Below are 20,659 nucleotides of genomic sequence, written 5' to 3' on the forward strand. Positions count from 1 at the left end.
CACGTCTGACTGCGGAGTTGGGGGGCAGGACCCTCTGGCTTCCCCAGGAGCCCTGCCTGGGCGGACTCGCTGTGGGAAGCGCACGGAGGGGCAGAGGAGGCTGAATGCTCCAAGGTCAGACCCAGGAAGGTGGAAGCCGGGTGAGCTGTGTGTCCTGCAGACAGGCTGCTCACAGAAAGGCGACTGCTCCAGAGTCCTGACTGGCTTCATGGGGAGCTGTTCCAGAGCATCGCCCAGGGACTCCATGACAGGCTCTGAGCTGGCTGCAGGATGGGGACAGGCAGGGCACTGTGGCGGGTTCACCCAGGGCAGGTAAGTGAGCAGGGCAGGGCCAGGCCAAGCAGCGCACAGGGTGCTCTCAGCACCAGGGGGCAGAGCCGGGATTGTTTTCCCTCTGTCCCCAGTTTCCACTCTGCCCTTCTACATGGGCTCAGGCCTTCTGAATCCCCAGCGGAGCTGGGGGGAAGCTCCCCCACAGCCATGCCATGCTACAGCCATGCCAGGCCTGCCTGTTTCCCTACCGGAGATGCAGAAGATCAAGGAGGGCAGGGCTCCCGAGGGTCCCAGAGAAGCCCCGTCTACCCCGTGCCCAGGAGCAGCATCGGTCCCTACAGTCTATTCTCCCAGGCTCTGGTCTAGTTTTAAACCTCCCCAGTGAGGGGGCTCCCAGCCTTGCCCCAAGGTCAGTGGAGGCTCATTCAGCCCCAGGCTCCACCCTCTGGGGCAAGTGACCAAGAAACCCCCGAGCCGGAGCCCGTGTCTGCACTGTTGCTGGGGGAGGGGTTCGCTTTGTGCCACGGGGGAAGGGGCGTCATATGCATGTGCCAGGTTGCCACGTGCCAGCCAGTGCAGCTCATGGCTGGGAGCAGCCAGTGGGATCATCTCCCGCCTGCCCTGCGGCTCCCGGCCCGGCGAGGTGGGGAAGGGCCCAGGCCAGGCGGGGCCCCCCGATCTGTGCCGGGAGCCTGGCCTATGAGTGACAGCAAGGGGCCTCCAGCATGTCTGTGTGGCTGGTCACAAATCCTTCCCCAGTGGCTCGTGAAGCTGCCAGTCTCAGCACCAGGCGTCCCCCTCCCCCTGCTGCCGGCAAGGTCCCTTGAACACAGAAACTCCAATACCGCAGCCAGCAGCTCCTGCGACCTTTCTCTGCACAGACAAGGTCAGGATCTGACTGCTCCCTCCCGCCCCGCCGCCGACCAAACGCCTCCTCCCCTCCCTCTCTGGGTGTATCTAGCTCCAGGTCTCGTCTCCCCTCCACCACTGCCAGCCTGTCCCACTGGCAGACCAGGCCCGTCAGCACAGAGACTTGGCACCAGGCAACGTGAGAGAGAACCGCCGAGAGGAGCAGGGCTGGAGGACGCAGCCACCCCTGGCAATGGCACCTGCTCAGGCTGGCAGGAGAGTGTCGCCCCTCGGCCAGGTGAGGCAGGAGCCGTGGGAGCTGTCCAAGCTGGGCAGTACCCACGTGGCAGAGCAACGCCCCCATCTCTCCGCACTGGGGTGGAGCTGCTGGACGGCCGGGCTGGCGGAAGGCAGGGACACTGGATGCAGCCTCAGCACCTGGGCACCAGGTTCTCCCTGTCCAGGCTGGCACGCGCAGCAGAGCCCAGGGAGTGGAAGACCTGCCAGGGGACTGGGTCACGCTCAACCCCTGCTGCCCGCTGGTGGAAATGCCCCACGCTGTCCCCTGTGCGCTGGGTGGACACAGGTGTGATTTAACTGCCTGGGCATGTCTGGGTTACATGGGGGGCTGGTAGGGCTCCGTGTGGAGGGAGCCCAGGGCTGGGGTAGCAGCACTGATTCATTGCCTGTAAGGAAGCAGCCAGCCAAGCAGAAAGCTGTCAGTTCACAGCTTCCTTGCGGCTGCCAGCCCTCAGCGTGGACCTGCCCCCACCTCTTCCCATCTCTGTCTCCCCCGCACTTCCAGCATGTCATGGTGGAGCCTGACTGAACAGGACTGGTCCTGCAGGGAAACCCCTCCCTCTGCCAGCTGCAGACTCACTCTGTCTACTCCCAGCAGAGGCCATGGGGGACTGCACTCAGCCCTAACCCTGCTGTAGTTGGGTGGGGTCTGTCCAAAAAGCCACTCCCCCCCCCCCCGATCGTTCCCCAGTGGGAGATGGAGGGAGCTGGCAGCAGCTCATGTTGCCATGGGGTGACATAAATGGCATCCCATGGCTGGCCGTGGGAAGCTGCCCTAGCCCACAGAGAGGCGTGGGTATTGCCAGGTGCCTCGGATGCTATCCCGAGAGGCGCCCCAGGCTGGATCCCCCCCAGCCTGTCTCTGTCAATTCCGCTCCAGCTTCCAGTGACCTTTCCGGACACCATTTGCCCGTGGCAAATGCTGACTCATGGTTGCAACTCTGGGAGCCGGAGCCCTCGCTGAGCTGAGCCAGGTGGCGGGCGCTGGTTTCCAAGGCCAGGGGCAAGTTCCATTTGTCTGTGTGTTCAGACAAGCACACGTGACATGCCACGGGAAGGATGGGAATGCCACAGCTGGGCCCACCTGATTGGTGGGGGGAGACCTCCAGTTAAATCACTTCAGCATCACTTCTGTGCCCCTCCCGCCCCCCCCCCCCCCTCGGCTCTAAGGTGTGTCTACACTGCAAAGAAAAACCCACAGAGCCCGGTCAATGGACTCAGGCCCAAGGGACTCGAACTGTGGGGCTAAAAATAGCTGTGTCAAGGCTTGGGCTGAGGTCTGAGACGTGCTGCCGCAGGGTTGGGTTTTGGGACTATCGTGGCCCTGCTCCTGCCCACCTTCATCATCCCTGTTTAGGAGCCTCAGCTCTCTCCACCAAAGTCCCCCAGGGATTAAAAACATAAATGATGGCTGGGTGGCTCACTGCTCCTAATCCCGGAGAGCAGAGAAGCCTCCCAGAGGGTCAGTGCGGGCAAGGGGTGGCCCCCTTTCTACAGCAGCCCAGATTCCTGTTGTGCCTGGCAGAGTGGGGAGAACTGGAAGCAGGTGCTGCTCACTGAACAGACATGGGGGGAGAATGGTGGTGTGTTTTGCTGCAAGGAGACCTGCCTGTGTCCAGCCAGGCAGAAAATGCCCGTCAGAACAATCCTGCTTGCAGAGCAGCAGCAGCTGTCGGCAGCACCAGTTCCAGGAAGCAGGGGATGAGCTCTGAATTTTCCACTAGGCTGGAGCCTGGGAGACTTCGCACAGCAACTTCACCCTGGAAATTTGGCAGCTCCAAGGGGTTCGGATCCCCTCCCCACACAAAGGGGGGACAAGGAGAACCCTAGGGAGCAGGGAGCTGAAAGCAATTCCGGAGCATCACTGCCATGGCCTAATGGCCTCAAGGCCCTGACTCAGCACTGCTGCCCTGAGAGCTGTGCACTGGAGAGGAAGGTGGGTCTGGAACAAGGTGCAGCATCATTCCAAGCCATGCACTTGAGCTGGGCTTTCAGGGCAGAGCTCGTACTCAAAGTAACTCTCCAGGTGAGCAGGAGTGTGGTAAGCCAGACATGAGACGTGGTTCTTCCACTCTACTCCATGCCGATAAGGCCTCAGCAGGAATACCATGTCCAGTTCTGGGCACCACACTGCGGGAAAGCTGTGGACAAACTGGAGCAAGTCCAGAAGAGAGCAATAAAAATGATTAAAGATCTAGAAAATACGACTTATGAGGGAAGCTTGACAAAACTGGGTTTGTTTAATCTGGAGAAGAGAAGACACAATAACATAACATGTAAAAGGTTGTTATAAAAAGGATGGCAATAAACTCTTCTCCTTAACCCCTCAGGACAATGGGCTTAAATTGCAGCAAGGGAGATTCAGGTTCAACATCTGGAAAAACTTCACTGCAAGGGCGGATAAGCACCAGAGCCAGTTACCTAGGGAGGCTGCGGAGTCTCTGTCATTCGATGTTTTTAAGAGCAGGTTATAGACAGACGCCTGCCGGGGAGGGTCTAGGTAATGCCTGGTCCTGCCTCAGAGCAGGGGACCAGGCGAGAGGCCCAACCAAGGTCCCTTCCAGCCCCGCAATTCGCTGATCCCTGAACCCAGCCTTCAGGAGGGGGAGCGAGTTTCAGCGGCGCCTGGCGAACCGCACCAAGCCCTGGACGGAGGCAGGAGCCTCGCCGCGGTCACGCAGCTGCCCCGCTTCACGGGGATTCCCCCGACCCGCAGGCCCCGCACAGCGAGAGGGCAGCGGCCCCGCACCCCACCGAACCCCGCACCCCTGGGCGCTGGATTCCCAGCATCCACCACACACGAGGGGAGGGGCGGGGCCCGGGCCCCCGGGGAGGGGCGGGGGCTGCGGGGCCCGGGAGGGGGGAGGGGCCCGGGAGGGGGAGGGGGAGGGGGGCTGCGGGTCCCGGGAGGGAGGGGAAGGGGGGGTGCGGGGCCGGGAGGGGGAGGGGGGCTGCGGGTCCCGGGAGGGGGGTGCGGGTCCCGGGGGGGAGGGGGGCTGCGGGTCCCGGGGCAGGTCCCCTGGCTCTCGGCCCCTGCCGGGGTCTCCCGCCGGGGGCCGCCTCCTCCTCTGGCCCTCGCTGGCCACCCGCCGGCCCAGGAAGGGGCTCGGGGCCGGGGCCAGTCGGGCGCGCACCCCCAGGCGATGCCACAGCAGCCCGCCCGGCGGGGGGGGAGGGGGGTTGTCACGTGGCTGGGGCGCCCCCGCTGCTCCCCCCGTGGCCGGAGCGCCGCCCTCCACCGGGGGCAGTGGGGGAGGGGCCCAGGATCCTCTGCGCCTGCGCCGGGAGAGTTAGCGAGGGCGGGGGCCACTTCCGGCCAGGGTGTGCCCGTCGGGGAACTCACTTCCGGGCCCCGGTGCGTTGGATCTGGTCGTCACTTCCTCTGTCCGGCGGAGGAGCTCAACGTCATTTCCTCTGCGGCTGCGGCTCCTCCCAGCGACAGGTGTGCGGGGGAGGGGCCACTTCCGGTGACGACGACCCGCCTCCTGGCGCGCGGGCCGGTGGGAAGGGGCGGGGTGACTTCCGGGCAGCGGGGCCCGTCCCGGCCGCCATCTTGGGCCGGCTCCTGGCGCTGAGGCGGGGTCGGCGGGGCCCGGGGCCGTCGGCGGCGGAGCGGGTCCCTCCATGGGAAGATGCAGCGGGCGGGGGCGGAGGAGGCGGCGGGGTCGCAGGCGGCGGCGGGGCCCGGGCGGAGCGGGGGCGGCGCGGCCTCCCCCGGGCGGCTCCTGAGGCGGGAGCTGCGGCTGCTCGAGTCCATCTTCCACCGGGGCCACGAGCGGTTCCGCATCGGCAGCGCCTGCCCGGACGAGATCAGCTGCGAGTTCGTGCCCGGGCCGGGGGCCCGCGCCGGGGGGTCCGGGAGCCGGGGCCCGCCCCCCGGGCCCGTCCGCATCCACTGCAACATCACGGTGGGGGGGGCGGGGATCGGGGGAGGGGCGCTCCCGGTTGGGGGGGGCGGGGATCGGGGGAGGGGCGCTCCCGGTTGGGGGGGGCGGGGATCGGGGGAGGGGGAGGGGCGCTCCCGGTTGGGGGGGGCGGGGATCGGGGGAGGGGGAGGGGCGCTCCCAGGCCTGGTGTCTCGTTTCCAGGCGGTCGCTGCGTGGGGCTGAAACGCCCCAGCCCGGGGCTGGCTCCGGGCCGGCGTCTCCGCCCCATCGCCGGGTGGCCGCGGGGGGGTTAAAAGCTTCCCCGTGGCACGGGCCGGCCCCAAACCCTCGGCTCTTCGGCCAGCACGGTCGGAGCGGCCACGCTGCAAAACCAAACCGCGCCGAGCTCAGAGCCGGCCCGGCTCCTTGGGGCTCCCTCCGTGGGCCTGGAAACAGCAGCGCGCCGGTCCCCTGGGGGCTAGAGCCCCGGCGAGCGGGTGGGTCTCCGAGCCAGGGCTCCAGCCCGAGGTGGGACTGTCTACACGGCTACTTGTAGCCCTGCGGCATGAGCCCAGTCACTTGACCTTGGCTCGGAGGTTCGCTGCCACAGGATTTTAGGTTTTTTAGTTATTTTTTTAGCAGTGTAGATGTACCCTTTGAGAGGCAGAGTTCAGTCCAGCCTGCTCTTCTTCCTTGCTGTGAATCCCAGGAACTAAAGGGCTGTGGTAGGAATGCTGAGATGAGCCCCTGCCTCCAGCGCTATATTCATCCTCACTAAAATGGTAGTTATCTCTTCCCCTAAGGAACAGTTCCCTTGGCTCATTCAAGTTTAAGCTTCCTGTCCTGCACCTGCTCACTCTCTGGGATGATCAGGAATGGGTTGGGCGTTTAAATTTAAAAGTAAATGACCCATTTTAGTCTCCTTTTCAACATGAATGTAACTGATCTGAAATGCAAATGCCACGCTGCCCCAAAAGATGCTGCAGGGTTTCTGAGCAGAGTGGAGCTAGAGCAGGGGCAATAGGACATGGAGGGAGAGATGTGCATGGTGTACCTATGAATAAATCTCTCTTCAGTCAGGTGGGATTAGCTTCTGGATTAGACCCTGAAATCTCTGCCCTTTAGACACTCAGCTGTAGGTACTGCTGTATGCAGACACCACCTCAGCTGAGGCTGGCTAAGCTGGGGCTCGTTTGATGTGAGGTTAAAGTGCTAGGGGTGAGCAGTTTGCTCCTAAAACCCTGACTGCATGTTCATTTCCAGTAACTAGTGAGACACAGCTGCCTCAGGATGCTGTAACCCACTTCACATGTTATGCTGCCTAAGGTGAAGGGGGGTTGCAGATGAGCTGCGCCAACTATTGTCTCCATGGTGCTGGGAATATCACTCAGAACCCCAGGTGCCACTCTCCTCCTGTTCTGATTCAGATCTGACAACTGGGGATTGTGGCACCCCCATTGTCCACTGGGAGGAATGTGGATTATGGTAGACTTGTGCCTGTTGCCAGTTGTGATTTGCAGACTGCTCTATGGTGTTGGGTGAAATTCCTTAGGTGGACACAGGATAACCCAGTCTGACCTTCTGCTATTTCCTGAAACATCAGCATCCTGCTTCAGAGCTGCTGCTCTTTGCTTTCACGGGGAGGATGGCAGCAGGATTGCAGTGCACACACAGAAGCCAGAAGGTCACTGGGCAGAACTTTGAAATGGTAAACTGCAGTCTAGAGCAGCCTGCAGTGCGCACAAACCTTGGTGCAGAGTGCACATTGGGTTGGTGTGTAAGCAGGGTGTGACTGCAGGCTTGCCCTAGTATTGGGGCAGTCTCTGAATTGGATTGCTCCTGAGATTGCAGGAGAGGGATGGTGTTGGCCTGTTGTGACTGGACAGTTGCAGCAGTTAAACTGGCCATGGTGATTCTTGGGTCGGTCTCCCCTTCTGGGGGTCCCAGTGGGAATTCTGCTGGATAGAACTGCGTGCGTGTCTTTGGCCCCAGAGGATTTCCATTATTATCCTCAAAAAAGAAAAGGAGTACTTGTGGCACCTTAGAGACTAACCAATTTATTAGAGCATAAGCTTTCGTGAGCTACAGCTCACTTCCTCAGATGCAAGAAAGCTTATGCTCTAATAAATTGGTTAGTCTCTAAGGTGCCACAAGTACTCCTTTTCTTTTTGCGAATACAGACTAACACGGCTGTTACTCTGAAACCCATTATTATCCTGTTTCTCAGGACATGTAACTGTTGTAAGCGTTTAGTCCAAGACAAACCTCTCTGCTGCCCACCCACGCACAAGGTCTCTGCCCAGGGTGTTTGCATGCAGCTCAGAATGAGGAATTTTTGTTGAAAACACTGGTTTAGCTGTGTTTGAAATGAAACGTCAAATAAGGACTTGATCTTTCTGGTGCACATGAGACTCCTGGCTCTGCGTGGGCTGGATTTTACAGGACTCTGTTTGTTGTGGGTAAAAAGCAAAGGCTGAGAGTTCCCTTTCAGGGAGCAGTTGAGCATGTGCAATAAGAACATTAGCACGCTGCAGGGGGCTTTGGAGCTCATGGGCCTTATGCTGCAGCAGCCTCATTGACTCAAACATTCTTGTTGTACCTAGGTATTGGGGCCTGCTCAGGTAGGGTAGGTTAAAGGCTGGGGTTGCAAGCAGCTTGTCCTGAGGAGAAGCAACATTCTGCACTCCCTTGCCCAGGGGTCTATTTCCATGATGTGAGTTCCGGGATGATTTTCCAGAGGGCTTATTTAAAAAAAAAAAAAAGATACATTACCAAGTGCTGTCAGCAGAATGCAGGGCAGAGGGGGCCTGCTGCCTGCTCTTAAGAGGCTGACAGGCAGTGGTCTGCGTAGGATGGGAATGTAGAATTTAATTCACTCTCCTCGCCATTCCTGATCTGGCCCTAGTGCCCGTAGGCAGTAGTGTGAAGTGACATAGACTTTGCACTTTTCTTTCTCTCGCCTCCCCATCCGGCAGAGAGCTTGTGGGTTGGAGGGAGTGTAGCAGCACAGAATTGACACAGATTAGTGCCATCAGAGCTATTGTTTATTTTGCCTCCATCGGGGATTAGTCCGGAGGGTGGAGTGCATTTGCTTGGACGCTGTCCTGCTGAGCCATGTGTTTGTGAGGGAGGAGAGACAGGACTGCAGCTTGCTGCACCAGTCAGAGGGATGCTCCCTCTGACATCCTAGGCTGGGTGGGGTTGAGGTGCACTCTATAACAATGGCCCAAATGTGACCTTTTCCCCTGTTCTCTAGGAGTCTTACCCAGCTGTTCCCCCAATCTGGTCTGTGGAGTCGGATGATCCAAACCTGGCAGCTATCCTGGAGAGGCTGGTGGAAGTCAAGAAAGGAAATACATTGGTGAGGGTGGCAAGGAGTGGGGAAGGGCTGGATGTGGAGAGCTTGAGTAGTAAAAGCCCTACGAGTCCCGTCTGCTCTGTGGTTCTCTAGTGTTCTGCCTGGTGTGATTGTAAAGGGATTTGGAGAGTCAAGCCGAGCAGTTCAGGCTTGTCCAGCTAGTGAGTCTCCCTATCCTCTTCTGTTACGTGGGATGTGGCTTGGTTGCTGGTTGCAGCCTGCAGTCATTCTGGCATACAGCCCGCACTGGTGCGGTGCAGAAGCTGCGTTCAGTAAGGAGCTTCTCCCATGACCTCCCCACGTATCTCAGTTGCATGCAGTGAAGAGTGTGGTGGTGTCAGGGGCTGCTTAGGCTGCACTCTATTGCTGGGGGCTGTGTGTCTTTTTCTAATGCTGCTTGTCTGTCTCCTCGCTGGGCAGCTTTTACAGCACCTGAAGCGGATAATCTCCGACCTGTGCAAACTCTACAACCTTCCCCAGCACCCAGATGTTGAGATGTTGGACCAGCCTCTGCCGGCAGAACAGGTAACAGGCCTGAGACAAGCTGCTCCGACCTTGACCTGGGGGAAAAGCCTGCTGAGAAGATGGCTTTTGTGCAGCTTTGCACTGCAATGGCCCTTCTCCCATGTGCCCAGCCCTAGCTGGCACTCTGTCTGTCGTGGGATTCTGTGGTGCTAGATCTGGGGGTGCCCTCCAAACGGGGTCTGTTTTCCAGGGTTGCGGCTTTCCTTGCTCTCCTGGAGCATGGCAGATGGACTAGTACCTGTTTTCACCAAAGTGCTGCTTGCCTAGTACTCAGCAATGCCCTGCATCGCGTGTGCTTCTTGTAACATAGAGAGGGCAGTGCACTGCACGGGTCCTTTTCTTGCCCAGTCTCTGTGCGGGTGTCTGTGGAATTGAATGTGTATGTGTTTAGCTTCCGTACCTGAGACGAGTACGTCACCTTGGCATTACTGGCCAGCTTTGTTGAGCCAGGTTGCCTGTGCGGTGCTGGTAGAGCCCCGACTTGGTGATCTCCCCACTCTGGATATGTATGCCAGTGTGTCAGATGTTGCCCACTGGGCTTTCTCTGGTTACTGCCCCAACTTAACCCTTCACCTCTGAGGCAGCTATTCTAGAACAAACAGCCTGTAAAAAGCTTCTGGCTTCACTTTAGCTTTAAGCTGAATTCTCATTGTCAATCCTCATCCAACCTTCCCTGGAAGCATTACAGGGGATTCTAGGGCTCCACTTGCTGTTAATGAGGTACAGAATTGCCTAGGCCCCTGCCCCGGAGCACCTGTCGGCAAGCTTTGCCTGGTGGTAGCTTCCTAGCTGAGGTGCTGCTTGTTAGCGCAGGCTTTCTGGGTAGTTGTCACTCAGCTGGCTAGCTCCTCCCTGCAGAATGGCAGCGAATCTACAGGGGCCGTTCTGATGCTTGTCTCCGTCCTCCCATAGAGCACCCAGGAAGAGGGGTCCTCGGAGGATGAAGATGAGGAGATGCCAGAGGTAAGTGCTGGGGAAGTTCACACACTATCCGGCAGCAGGGGTGAGGTGGGGAGAGCGCTGTAGTGACATGTGTCAGGAAAGGAGCTGAGGCAGATTAGCCTGAGCAGCAGTTGTCAGATTCAAACCTGGCTTGTTCCTGTTCAAAGCATGAGCAGCTCCTTATGCTGGCCAGGTTGGGATCCGTCACTGAGCGTGTTTGGGAGTCATTGGGTCTGCTTTACTGATAGCCTTAAGGAAACGATACTGCTGCCATCCTCTGCATTTGGTTGATATCCGAGACCCGTGTTTTCAAGACTTGCCATTGCCAGGGGGAGATGAATTGTGAGCTGGGAACGGAATCCCTTGGCTTGCTGCTTTGTCTGTTTGTACTGCAGTTCTCCAGGGCCTGAAATTTACCAGCTAAGCTCTTTGATCTCCTTGGTGTGGAGTTTTGAGTTGCCATTGCTGGCATTGAAATTGCATAATGGAAATCTGACCCCTGGAGAGAGAGGGTTAGGCAGGCTTGTGAAGTGTGCAAGCAAGAGACTTGGCCAGGAGGTGAGAGGTAATCGTATCTCACTGCAGGCTGGTGAGGACTCAGTTTTGCTGTAACTCCTGTCGGCTTTAGCTGTTGGTTTGCGCGCTCAAGGCCTTTTCAAGGGGATGGAATAAACCTGACTCTGCATGGTGATGTTGCCTAAGATGCCTCTGGCTAGGAAATGGGTGTGCAAGGTTCATACAGTTCTTCCCAGCCATTACAGCAGAACCTGGGGGGCAGTTACAGGCCCTGTACAATTAGTGGGGGGTGGTACAGTGTAGGGATTATAGTGAAGATGAGAGCCTGTTGGATCAGGGATAGGCTCATCCCCTGAGAGAGGCTGTTGTGCGTTAAACTGATACGCGACATCACATACAGTATGTGTAAACTCACCCACTTTCCCAGCCTGCCTGTGACATATACACTCCCCCACACTGCGCTGAGCTGGAACTGTCAGTAGTGAATGGACCCTTGAGAACTGGGTGGTAACTAGAGTCTCATGCTTTTTACAAATGTGGAATAACATAATAAAACGAAAAACCTCACCCTGCAGTTACTGCTGCATCCCACAAGGCTGGGCCCCTCTCCTCACTCCAGGCATTGCAGCTGTGTTCAGGGTGCAGTGCCGCTTCAGGTTTGGCCCAGCCATCCTTCCATCATGACAATGGGGGCGCAGCTGGGCCAAATTTGAGTGAGTGGCGATGTGACCCCATGCACCAGGTCACAACGTCACTCTCTCAAATCTGGCCTGGCCACTGCTGTCACCCCTCCACCCACTGTTGTCATTTTGGGCTAAACCGGAGTGGTGATGTAACCCTGTGTGCCTGGTTGTGGTGCCTGGAGTGGGGAACTGGGCTTAGCCCTGTGGGACAGGAACCACCACTGTGGGGTGAGTGCAGGTCAGGCTCACTTTCAGGGCCTCTGAGCCCCTGGGGCGGGACCAGACCCTAGGGGGAGAGTGGGTGGAAATGGATAAAATGAAATGAAAAAATCACATGGTCCTAGTGATAACACACTTGGTCCTGAGACTCAGCTGGACTAACTCTGACACCTCCAAAATGACCCCTGATCCTGGGCCCTGTGGCTTCCATCAATGTGCTGTGGCCAGGATCACTGTAGGGTGCTGCGCAAATTAATCCCATTTGGAGGGGTTTCCTAGGCAAAGCCCTTCCCAAAACACATCGTTTCTCCGGAATAGCGACAGGTGCCCTGGAGCGTGTCGAGAGCAAGGTGCTCCCTCACGGAGGTTTAAAACTTCATTGAGGTTCTGCACATAGTGAGGAGGTTGGTGGAGTCGGCACTTAGCTAACAGAGCTTTGTATGGAGGGACACTGCATCTCTCCTGAGTGCCGATAGCCATCAGTGCCTCAGCGCAAGTGACGAGTGCAGTCTGCGGATGCAATGGGTGTAACGCAACACATCGCTGCGCTGGGGAATGGCGCTTCTGACCATGCTCTGTGAGGGTTGAGCAGCCAGCGTGCTTTGGCTCTATGTGGATAGTGTTTTATGTCCCACTCAGCTACCTTCCCTGGCGAGCTGACTGTGGAGGGAGGGAAGGGGGCTGCAGAGCTGGGGGTGATCTGGAAGACCCTCCACAAGTACCCTGAAATACGGGACTACTTACAGAGAAAAGGGCTCTGAGCTGCTCTGGGTTTCACAAACACAGAGGCCCTGGGAATCTGCCCTGGGTCCCTTCCACATGCTTGGTGACCACAGCGTTTGTCTCCATGTATTGAGACAGCTCCGATCGCTTTCCCCCTTCACGAGCAAAGGCTGAGCGGAGCTACGGAGCCTTCCAGTTCGGGGGAACGTACATAAGGGGATAGTGGCTAATTATAAGAAGAGCTGGACTTGGCAGCAGAGAAGCCGGTAAACAATGAGCTGTACGTGCCAACTTTACATGTGGAGAGGAAACATGCCTGAGGGGAGCAGAGGGAGCTCACCTGGAGTCTGCTCAGAAACCTGCTTAATTTTGGGTCTGGGTTTCCTCTTTCAGAAATCTGCAGCCTCCGCCAAGGGGTCCCCCGATGAAGTAAGGGAGCAGGGACAGCGTTGGGAAGGGGAAAGGGCAAGATGGCTGGTGGTTGGGGAGCAGTTGGATACACAGTGAGATTCTCATGTGGCAGCTGAGACCAGCAGAGCCTAGTAATGACTGGATGTGGGATTTCACCTTTGAACGAGCTGCAGCCAGTTCCCCGTGGGAGGGCTGGGGCTGTGGGAGTGACAGCGGCTACAGAACCTCAGTATTTCTCTTGCTCTGGAGATGAGAATTTCTCGGAGTCCCATTGTTGAAATCGGGGTGAGTTTGCGTGTGCGCTCCAGGGACACGTGTAGTCTGCATGGCTACACGTGGCCAGTAGCTGTGTAGCAAACATGCTGTCTCCAGCAAAGGATGCAGGGATAATCCAGAGAGCTGCGTCTGCTCTGGGATCCTCGGGCGTTCTGAGCCTTGCTGTTCACTAGAGGCAAAGAGCCGTCTTTACTCGTGCTCGCCTGAGTGCAGCGACAGCTGGGAGCTGGAGAAGTGCAAAGGTGTCACAGCTGTATGGTGTCAGGGCGATGGAGTTTGCAGCTCCCTGGCACTCTTTACCTACTTGTCCTGGAGGCAGAGCATTGCAGGATGGGCTGGGGGCCATTCCAGGTAGTTTCCTACTCTCTTCCTGATCCTCCAGAGGAGTGAAGTGCAAGTGGTGTGCTGGACCCAGCTCGCTGCCCAGGGACTGGAATTTCCCATCCCATAGCTCAGACCTGGCTTCCTTCTGCCCCACGCTGGCTTCTGACACCACAGGCCCACCAGGATCTTGTGACATCTCTGCACATGTTGGGAAGGGAGTTGCTGAGAATTTCCACTGAGGGAGACTGGGAGCCCAGGGTGCTCCTGAGAGCCTGCCCTGGGTATCGTACGTTCCATTGAGTTGCTGTAAAACTGCAGCTGCCGGGAACATTGAGGAGTGGAGCTGGGTGTCTGGTGTGAGATCTTTCTTCTCCCTGCCCAGGACACTGAGGACTTGGATCACTATGAGATGAAAGAGGAGGAGCCAGTCGACGGGAAGAAGACTGAGGATGACGGCATCGGGAAGGAAAACCTGGCCATCTTAGAGAAAATCAAACAGAACCAGAGGCAAGATTACTTAAATGTACGTGTCACTAGGAGGGGGGAGGGGCTGGGGCACAGAGGGGGCCAAGGGATACCCAGTGAAGCTGCTGCACCACTTGGGAGAGCAGTGCTTGGGCCTGCGTCGGTCCCCTTCTGCTGCAGTGTTCTAGCTCCCTAAGCACAGTGAGCCTCAGTGACTCCGGTTTCCATGGAGGGATCTGCATTTGCTCAGTGCTCATGACGCTGGTAGTCTGCATGGCCACACCTGGCCAGTAGCTGTGTAGCAAACGTGCTGTCTCCGGCGAAGGATGCAGGGATAATCCAGAGAGTCCACGTGAAGACAACTGTGCTTGGGTGCCTTATCCAAAGGAATCTGGCTCGCTTACCTCTAATGCTACTGGAAGCAAGTGCAGCTGCTTCTCCCACTCCTTGCTGGAATTCAGGCCCCCTCCTCCAATACAGCTGAGCTGGAGCTCTGCCCTGCACAGCACCAGGAGGTCGGACCCTTCCTGGACTCCTCTGTTTTTGCTGGGGTACAGCAGGTGTCTTGGGGTAACACAGGTCTCGCCATTGGTCTGGGCTTGTCTTCGCTCAGCTCATCTCGGGCTCTCTACCTGCCTCCTAACTTAGAGGATCTGAATGTCTGGAGCAGCTGTCACTGGGGAGGGGTGGCCGTTACCTGGAAGACTGGAGATCTTGCAGTGCAGAGGAGGGGGCTGCACTGAGGGCAGTAACCCACCTGGGCCAAATCTCCCAGGGCAGGAGTTCTGGCTCAGGCCTTGGCTTCAGTAGCAATGACTGTAGTGAGACCAGTGAAACAATGTGATTGCCTCCCCATCCCTCTTCCCGACCCCCTTGCAGGGCGCAGTGTCTGGCTCTGTGCAGGCCACTGACCGGCTAATGAAGGAGCTCAGGGATATTTACCGATCACCAAGTTTCAAGGGCGGTAAGTGGTGACTAGTCTTGGGCCTGGAAAAGGGGGAAGGAGGGAGGGGCAGCTTCTGACCTTACTTGTGGAGGGCCCTGCTGTGTCTGCCCCGCCTTAATCTGATTGCTTGTGTCATGGTTGTGCCAGCCGGTAACTAATGGCCAGGGAGAGCTGGTCTGTTGAGCAGGTCACTTCCCTTCCCTATGTCCTAATGGAATGGGCTCCCCAGAGCCGTGTTTGGGGTTCAAAGGAGATGGGGGAGCTGGACCAGTGATATCCCGGTCAGTGTTAGAGGGGAACAAGGAGCTTATGCGTGGTGGGGGGCCTCTGAGTTGGTAGTTGCTTCCCTTAAGTCTCTAGATGGCCCTTTCACCGTGCGCACTGGTGGCGGTAGTGGGATGACTGTCCCCCGCCCCTACGCCCCAAGACTCTGGGAGGGGCAGTCAGAGTTGCTGGTGCCCCATGGGGACAGCCTGTCTAGACAAGGGCGCTCCCTGCCAGGTTGAGCTCGTGCTTTGTCCCAAGGTGACTTGGATCCAGAGGGCTGCTGCTCAGATCCTTGTCTGAACAGCGACTGCTGTCTGCAATGGCGCTGACGTGTCCTTTCTCTGCTCCGCAGGAAACTATGCAGTTGAACTAGTGAGCGACAGCCTGTACGATTGGAACGTCCAACTCCTGAGGTAGGTGGCCTGGCTCGGGAGGTTGTAGGCAGAACTTGGGCTGGCTGGGCCCTGGTACATAGAGCTTGTGTGTAGCGGGAGAGGAGGTGGGAGCTAGTGACTAGAGCAGGAGGTGATGCTTGACGGATCTGGGCTGTGCTCCAGACTCTGCCACTGAGACTCACATGCCCTGCCCACTCTGTGCCTCGGTTTCCTCTTTGCTTCGAGGGAGCTGTGGAGCAGAGAGCTATTTGCTGTTTCTGGAGCTTTGGCATGGGTGCATATGACACAGTCCCGCACCCCCCTGCCCTCCAAATGCAGCCACTCCTTGCCTAAGGCCACACATGCTTCCCTAGGAAGCTGTCGGTGTCGCGCCATGCTCCTGCTGGGGGGTCCTTCCGTCTCCTCCCCTGGTGCATGATCCTGCTCTTGCCTGGGGAGCAAGGGGCTGGGCTGTGAACCTGAATCCCTTCGTGTTTGTGTTCCAGTAGAATGGGCTTGGGGTCAGCCAGGTGCAATTGCCCTGAGTTCCTGTGGGCAGTACAGAATGTTGCCTGCCCTGCGCTCTTACCCCATGGGCTCTTCCTTTGCAGGGTTGACGAGGATAGCGCTTTGCACAATGATCTCCAGATCCTCAAAGAGAAAGAAGGGATGGACTTCATCCTCCTAAACTTCTCCTTTAAAGTAAGGCCTGCTGCCCCCGGTCCCTTCCCGCCCCACTCTGCCCTGCCGGAGCTTGTATTGTGATTCTCAACAGCCCTGTCTCTCTCTCCTTGCAGGATAACTTCCCTTTCGACCCACCGTTTGTGAGGGTTGTGTCCCCTGTGCTCTCGGGCGGGTAAGTGACCATTCAAATGATTGCGCTTGCCACCAAGTGCTTTGGCTGCGGCAGTCCCTTGTCCCAGATCTAGGGAGCTGCTGCTGGGGCGCAGTTAGATCTCTGCATTAGTACCAAGGATGGTGGTTCTTCTGGGCTGGGGAGGGGGTGTAGATAGTCTCCGTATCTCTTTGGTCCAAGTCCCCTTGCTGGGTCTGCGGAGAGCATTTGAGGTGACGCTCCAGTGACTCCACCCCCCACCCCAGTAGGTCAGTGGCCATCTCCCCAGTGTGCTGTTTGCTATTGGTGACTGGAGGCGCTAGAGGGGGAAGGTGACTGTGGCCTTTCGTGGGGGAGTGCAGGGCCCAGCATGGGAGGGTGACTGTGGTGGTGACAGAGGTGAAAGGCGCCGGAGACCTGCTCAGCTCCTGTCTTCATAGCAGCTAACTAGTGCTGTTTGTGTAGAACTGCCACCCCCCTTTGACGGGGAGCAGTGACTAGATACCTCAGGCTCAGGAGGGGGAAGGGACTAGGCATTGCTGCAAGAGATCTGTGTGATTGTCCTTCGTGTAACTGACTCAGGTCATCTTCCCTCCCAAGGTATGTTCTGGGGGGAGGAGCCATTTGCATGGAGCTGCTTACAAAGCAGGTGAGTGTCTTCTCTGCAGCGTAGGCTGCTGCACTGTGGGAAGGCCTGTGTTCTCACAGGTGGCCAGTGTGTGCCCTGGGCACCTAGTGCTTAGGTGCTGGGAGCCCTGCTGGTGTCTGAAAATCCTGCTGCTAGTGTTCACGCTCACACACTGCTCTGACTCCTTGACTGCCTGGCGTTATGGGGCTTCCCTGTTTTGTACAGCACTGCTGTCTTCGTTTTCGGGGAGGGAGAAAACATTTGCTTACAGGATATGGCAAAATGTTCAGTCAGTGGGCAACAGTGCCAAGCAGCAGTGTTTTCAAAGCGGGGGAGGACTTGAAGACTGCAAGGTGTTGAAACTTTCAACACAATCTTAAGCAAAGCAAATCTCTTCCCTCCCTCTCCTTCTCCCCCCCCCTCGAGTTAGTGTTCCATCAGCCTCCGAGAACACACCCCAGTTCTCTAGGGCTAGCATTGTTCTTTTCACTTTTATAGGCCAGGGTGAAGAGGGTCATGAAAATGTCCCTCTCTGAACAAGGGGTGACCAGCCTGCAAAGATTGACAAACACTGGCCTAGCACACTAGTGCAGCCTGAGGTGGGCAGGCTGCTGATCCTCTGTTAATAGCCGTAACCCAGCATTGCTGGATGGGGCCTGCCTGGACCCCCCAGCGGCGCCCAGCCGAGAGAAGCCAGCTCCTGCCAGTCAGGAGCAGAACGCCTTCTGTTGGCTGTTGCCTAGTCACTGGGAGGGCAGGTTCCCGCCAGTCTCACTGTTTCACCTTGTTTTGCAGGGCTGGAGCAGTGCCTATTCTATTGAATCAGTGATAATGCAGATCAGTGCCACGCTGGTGAAAGGGAAAGCAAGGGTGCAGTTTGGAGCCAATAAAGTAAGGCCCTGTCTGGAGCAGCAGGGGGAGGAGGGAGTGTTTGAGACCTTGGTAATGTTTCAGAATCATCTACTGTGTGGATGCAGTTTAAAGCCAAGATTCCCAGGTGCCTTAATACTTGGGAGCTGCTGTTTCCTTGGCTGACGTGATGAATCAGAAATGCCAGCAGTGTGCTTTGTCCGGGGCTGTGGGATGGAGCCAATAATCCCGGTGCGAAGCCCCCTGTGCTGTCATGCCTTTTGGGGCCGCAGTACCTACCTGCATCTCAGCACCCTCAGAGCTGCCAGGCATGCTCAGGAAACCTGACTGGGCTTGGGATGACGTGCTGCGTTCTTGTTACAGCTCTGGAGTGGGGGCTGGTAACCCTGCGCAGATGGGATCAGTCGCAAGCTGCCTGCCACCATCAGCTCTGATCATTTGCAGCCTTAGGTGTTGGTCCCAGAAATGGGTATGAAGTGACTTGGGGTGGGACATCCCATGGTGCTGGCCCGGGGCAGCTGGTTTAACTGATGCCCGTGTTCTGTAGTGCACTGACCTGACTGTCCCTCTGGCTTCCCCTTGCAGAATCAGTACAGCCTGACGCGAGCTCAGCAGTCCTACAAGTCCCTGGTTCAGATCCATGAGAAGAACGGTAAGGCCTCCAGTGGGGGGTGTGTGTGTGTGTGGGGGGGGTGTCTGTCTGCCCTTGCCATGGGGCTCCTGCAGAGGGCACAGCAGAAGAGACAGCATGTTAAGCCTGTCTGTGCCCACTTCAGAATCACTGCTTGAGAGCAGAGTGACTGAGTGGGATGCAGGCAGTGTGTCTAGTGAAATGCCCTGGTTCTCAGCTCGTGCTTGGACCTTGTGCAAAGCCTCCTCTCTTGGCATGTGGGAAGGACCCTTCGCTCGCTGCAGAAAGAGACCGAATGTAAGTGTGTGTCGCGCAGGGGAGATGTTGTGGCATCTGTGCAGTGGCAGGATGTCTGGCCTTGTTAAAATGTTCCTGCACTGCTTCATGATGTCTGATTCCATGAGGCTTTACCCATCTTATCCATGTGGAAGCTAGCAGCTGGGGCAGAGCAGGACTGCGAATAACAAACCCAGCTGGATGGAGAACTCGGTCTCTGAAGAACTGCAGCAGCTCGAAGGAGCTGAATGTGTAATACCTTACTTGGCCTGAGACCGAGATGAGTTACTGCTGACACAGTTCTCTCCTGTTTGCTGAAACTATCCATCTCTTCCTCCACCGCTTCTCAAATGCAGGTGCATGGGGCATATTTCAGGGTGGGTTAAATTTGGTACCCAGCTAATTGAACCATGTAATGCTGCCACTAAAAGAACGGCTGTGTAGCAGAGCAATAGCTGGGTGATGCCTGGCCTAGCCATCCTGGGGGTGCTTGTGGTCCCACAGAACTAGACCAGGTATTGCATGTGCAGAGCTGGAGTGCTCGAGATGGAGAGTATTTTCCTGCCCTGTGCGTGCAGCATGCATACTGTGCAGTGCTTCAGTGTGGGCAGAACCTACAGGCAAGGCATGGGAGGGGGGAGGAGACTGTCCAGCTGTCTATCGCAGAGCTGCATGGTCTCACATGTGAGGCTCTTGTCATATAGAAGGTTGCAGGAATCTGGTGTGACTGTTCTGGGGAGTCTAGCTGTAGTAGTGGGGTGAGACTTGTCCCTCCCATGGAGTCTTTGCTCTTGTTTCAGGCTGGTACACACCACCCAAGGAAGATGGCTAGCACTGACAGCTGGCTGGGCTCTGCAGGACCACTTGGTTACTTTTGAACGCTGTACTTGGCCCGTAAGATGCCCCTGTGGCTCCCTCCTGGGATGTGATCGCTCTGCCTGTTTGCAGGACAGTAATGTCTGTCATAAACTCAAAGGGGAAAACTGCGTAATCAGTCGGACTGACATGAAACTCTTGCTGGACCTTTGCTAGCAGGCATCCTTATTAAAACAAAACTCTTGAGCCTCTTGTATTGCTGGAAACTTTCGACTCCGCTCCGGTCTAGAGCACCCTCCTCACCTATGCTACGGATTTAATTTATTTTCTTATTTCATGTACACTGCTTTTTTTGGTTACAGTGTATGATGGATGTGTATGGAAAATGTATCTTTGAAGAAAAATTACAGTTTGTTAATTTGAAGATGCTGGTCTGACTGTGTTTTCTCATGTTACTGCTGAGCTGAGCTCTACACTGCAGGCACACCATACTGCTCTGAGCCCCTCAAAGCGATTGTGGGCAAGCCAAACTCTGTCTTCAGTGTGGCGGTGGAGCTGTGTTGGGGACGGGGCAGTATGTCTTTCTCTAACTTACCCCTGGCCAAAATCTGCTTGAGATCAACACTTCTGAAATCCCCACAGGAGAACTGATTGGGGAAGTCTGGTATGCAAATGACTTCTTTGAGCATCCAAATTCCATGCTGTAAGGAAGAGGTGGTTAGCCTGCTAATCTGCTAAATCAAGAACAGATTTTCCTTCTAGAAACCACAAAGCGTCTCACTTCTGGAGAACAGAGGATAAAGTAGCTATAATCTGTATGTGCTCTGGGGGGAGGGGGCTGTCGCTGCTGGGGGGGACTGTAAGAAGCCCTACGCTTGCTTGCATGTGAGATGTTGCCCTGCTCTCTAACCTGTTCTGGTTTTGTCTCTGCCAGGGCTGCTGTTCAGTAAGACACGGGTGAGCAAAGCACCTCGCATTCAGGGAGACAGCAGGTTCAGTACTAAACTGGCTAATAGCTGGGCCAGTTCTGTGCTCCCTGTAGAGGTAACAGAGCATCTCTACCTCCTACACTAGTGAGGCAGGTTACTGGCTGAGGGGAGGTTTGCCTGGAAAGGCAACCCTGTTTATGCCCCCCAAATTCATGGGGTGCTGATGAACTGATTATGGCAGCTGGGCTCTATCCTGTAGCCTCTGACTCCATTTCTGAAGAGGTATATGACTGCCCCTTTTACCCTTGCTGGCAGTTAACTATGTGATCTCAGTCCCCTGGACCTGCTGCGTACAGC

General features: G+C 56.8%; 1 protein-coding gene across 1 annotated transcript; it reads left to right on the top strand.

The window, feature by feature from the left end:
* The first annotated feature begins 4,936 nt into the window (after nt 1-4,936).
* On the top strand, nt 4,937-19,797 carry UBE2Q1 (ubiquitin conjugating enzyme E2 Q1). The gene is made up of 13 exons (XM_073322929.2): nt 4,937-5,330; nt 8,545-8,649; nt 9,067-9,171; nt 10,084-10,134; nt 13,648-13,788; nt 14,610-14,694; nt 15,296-15,356; nt 15,929-16,019; nt 16,115-16,173; nt 16,753-16,801; nt 17,576-17,671; nt 18,236-18,302; nt 19,358-19,797. Exons 1-13 carry the CDS (start codon nt 5,055-5,057, stop codon nt 19,387-19,389), a joined length of 1,218 nt encoding a protein of 405 aa, XP_073179030.1. The 5' UTR covers nt 4,937-5,054; the 3' UTR covers nt 19,390-19,797.
* The last annotated feature ends 862 nt before the right edge of the window (nt 19,798-20,659 follow it).

The sequence above is a fragment of the Lepidochelys kempii genome, chromosome 24 (assembly GCF_965140285.1).
Source record: "Lepidochelys kempii isolate rLepKem1 chromosome 24, rLepKem1.hap1, whole genome shotgun sequence".
Classification (NCBI taxonomy): Eukaryota; Metazoa; Chordata; order Testudines; family Cheloniidae; genus Lepidochelys; species Lepidochelys kempii.

Bases quoted from the DNA above. Each gene is read 5' to 3' on its own strand.
- UBE2Q1 (XM_073322929.2), top strand. From the start codon at position 5,055: ATGCAGCGGGCGGGGGCGGAGGAGGCGGCGGGGTCGCAGGCGGCGGCG. The intron at 14,695-15,295 runs GTAAGTGGTGAC...TCTGCTCCGCAG, and splicing joins ATCACCAAGTTTCAAGGGCG to GAAACTATGCAGTTGAACTA. The intron at 16,174-16,752 runs GTAAGTGACCAT...TTCCCTCCCAAG, and splicing joins TCCCCTGTGCTCTCGGGCGG to GTATGTTCTGGGGGGAGGAG.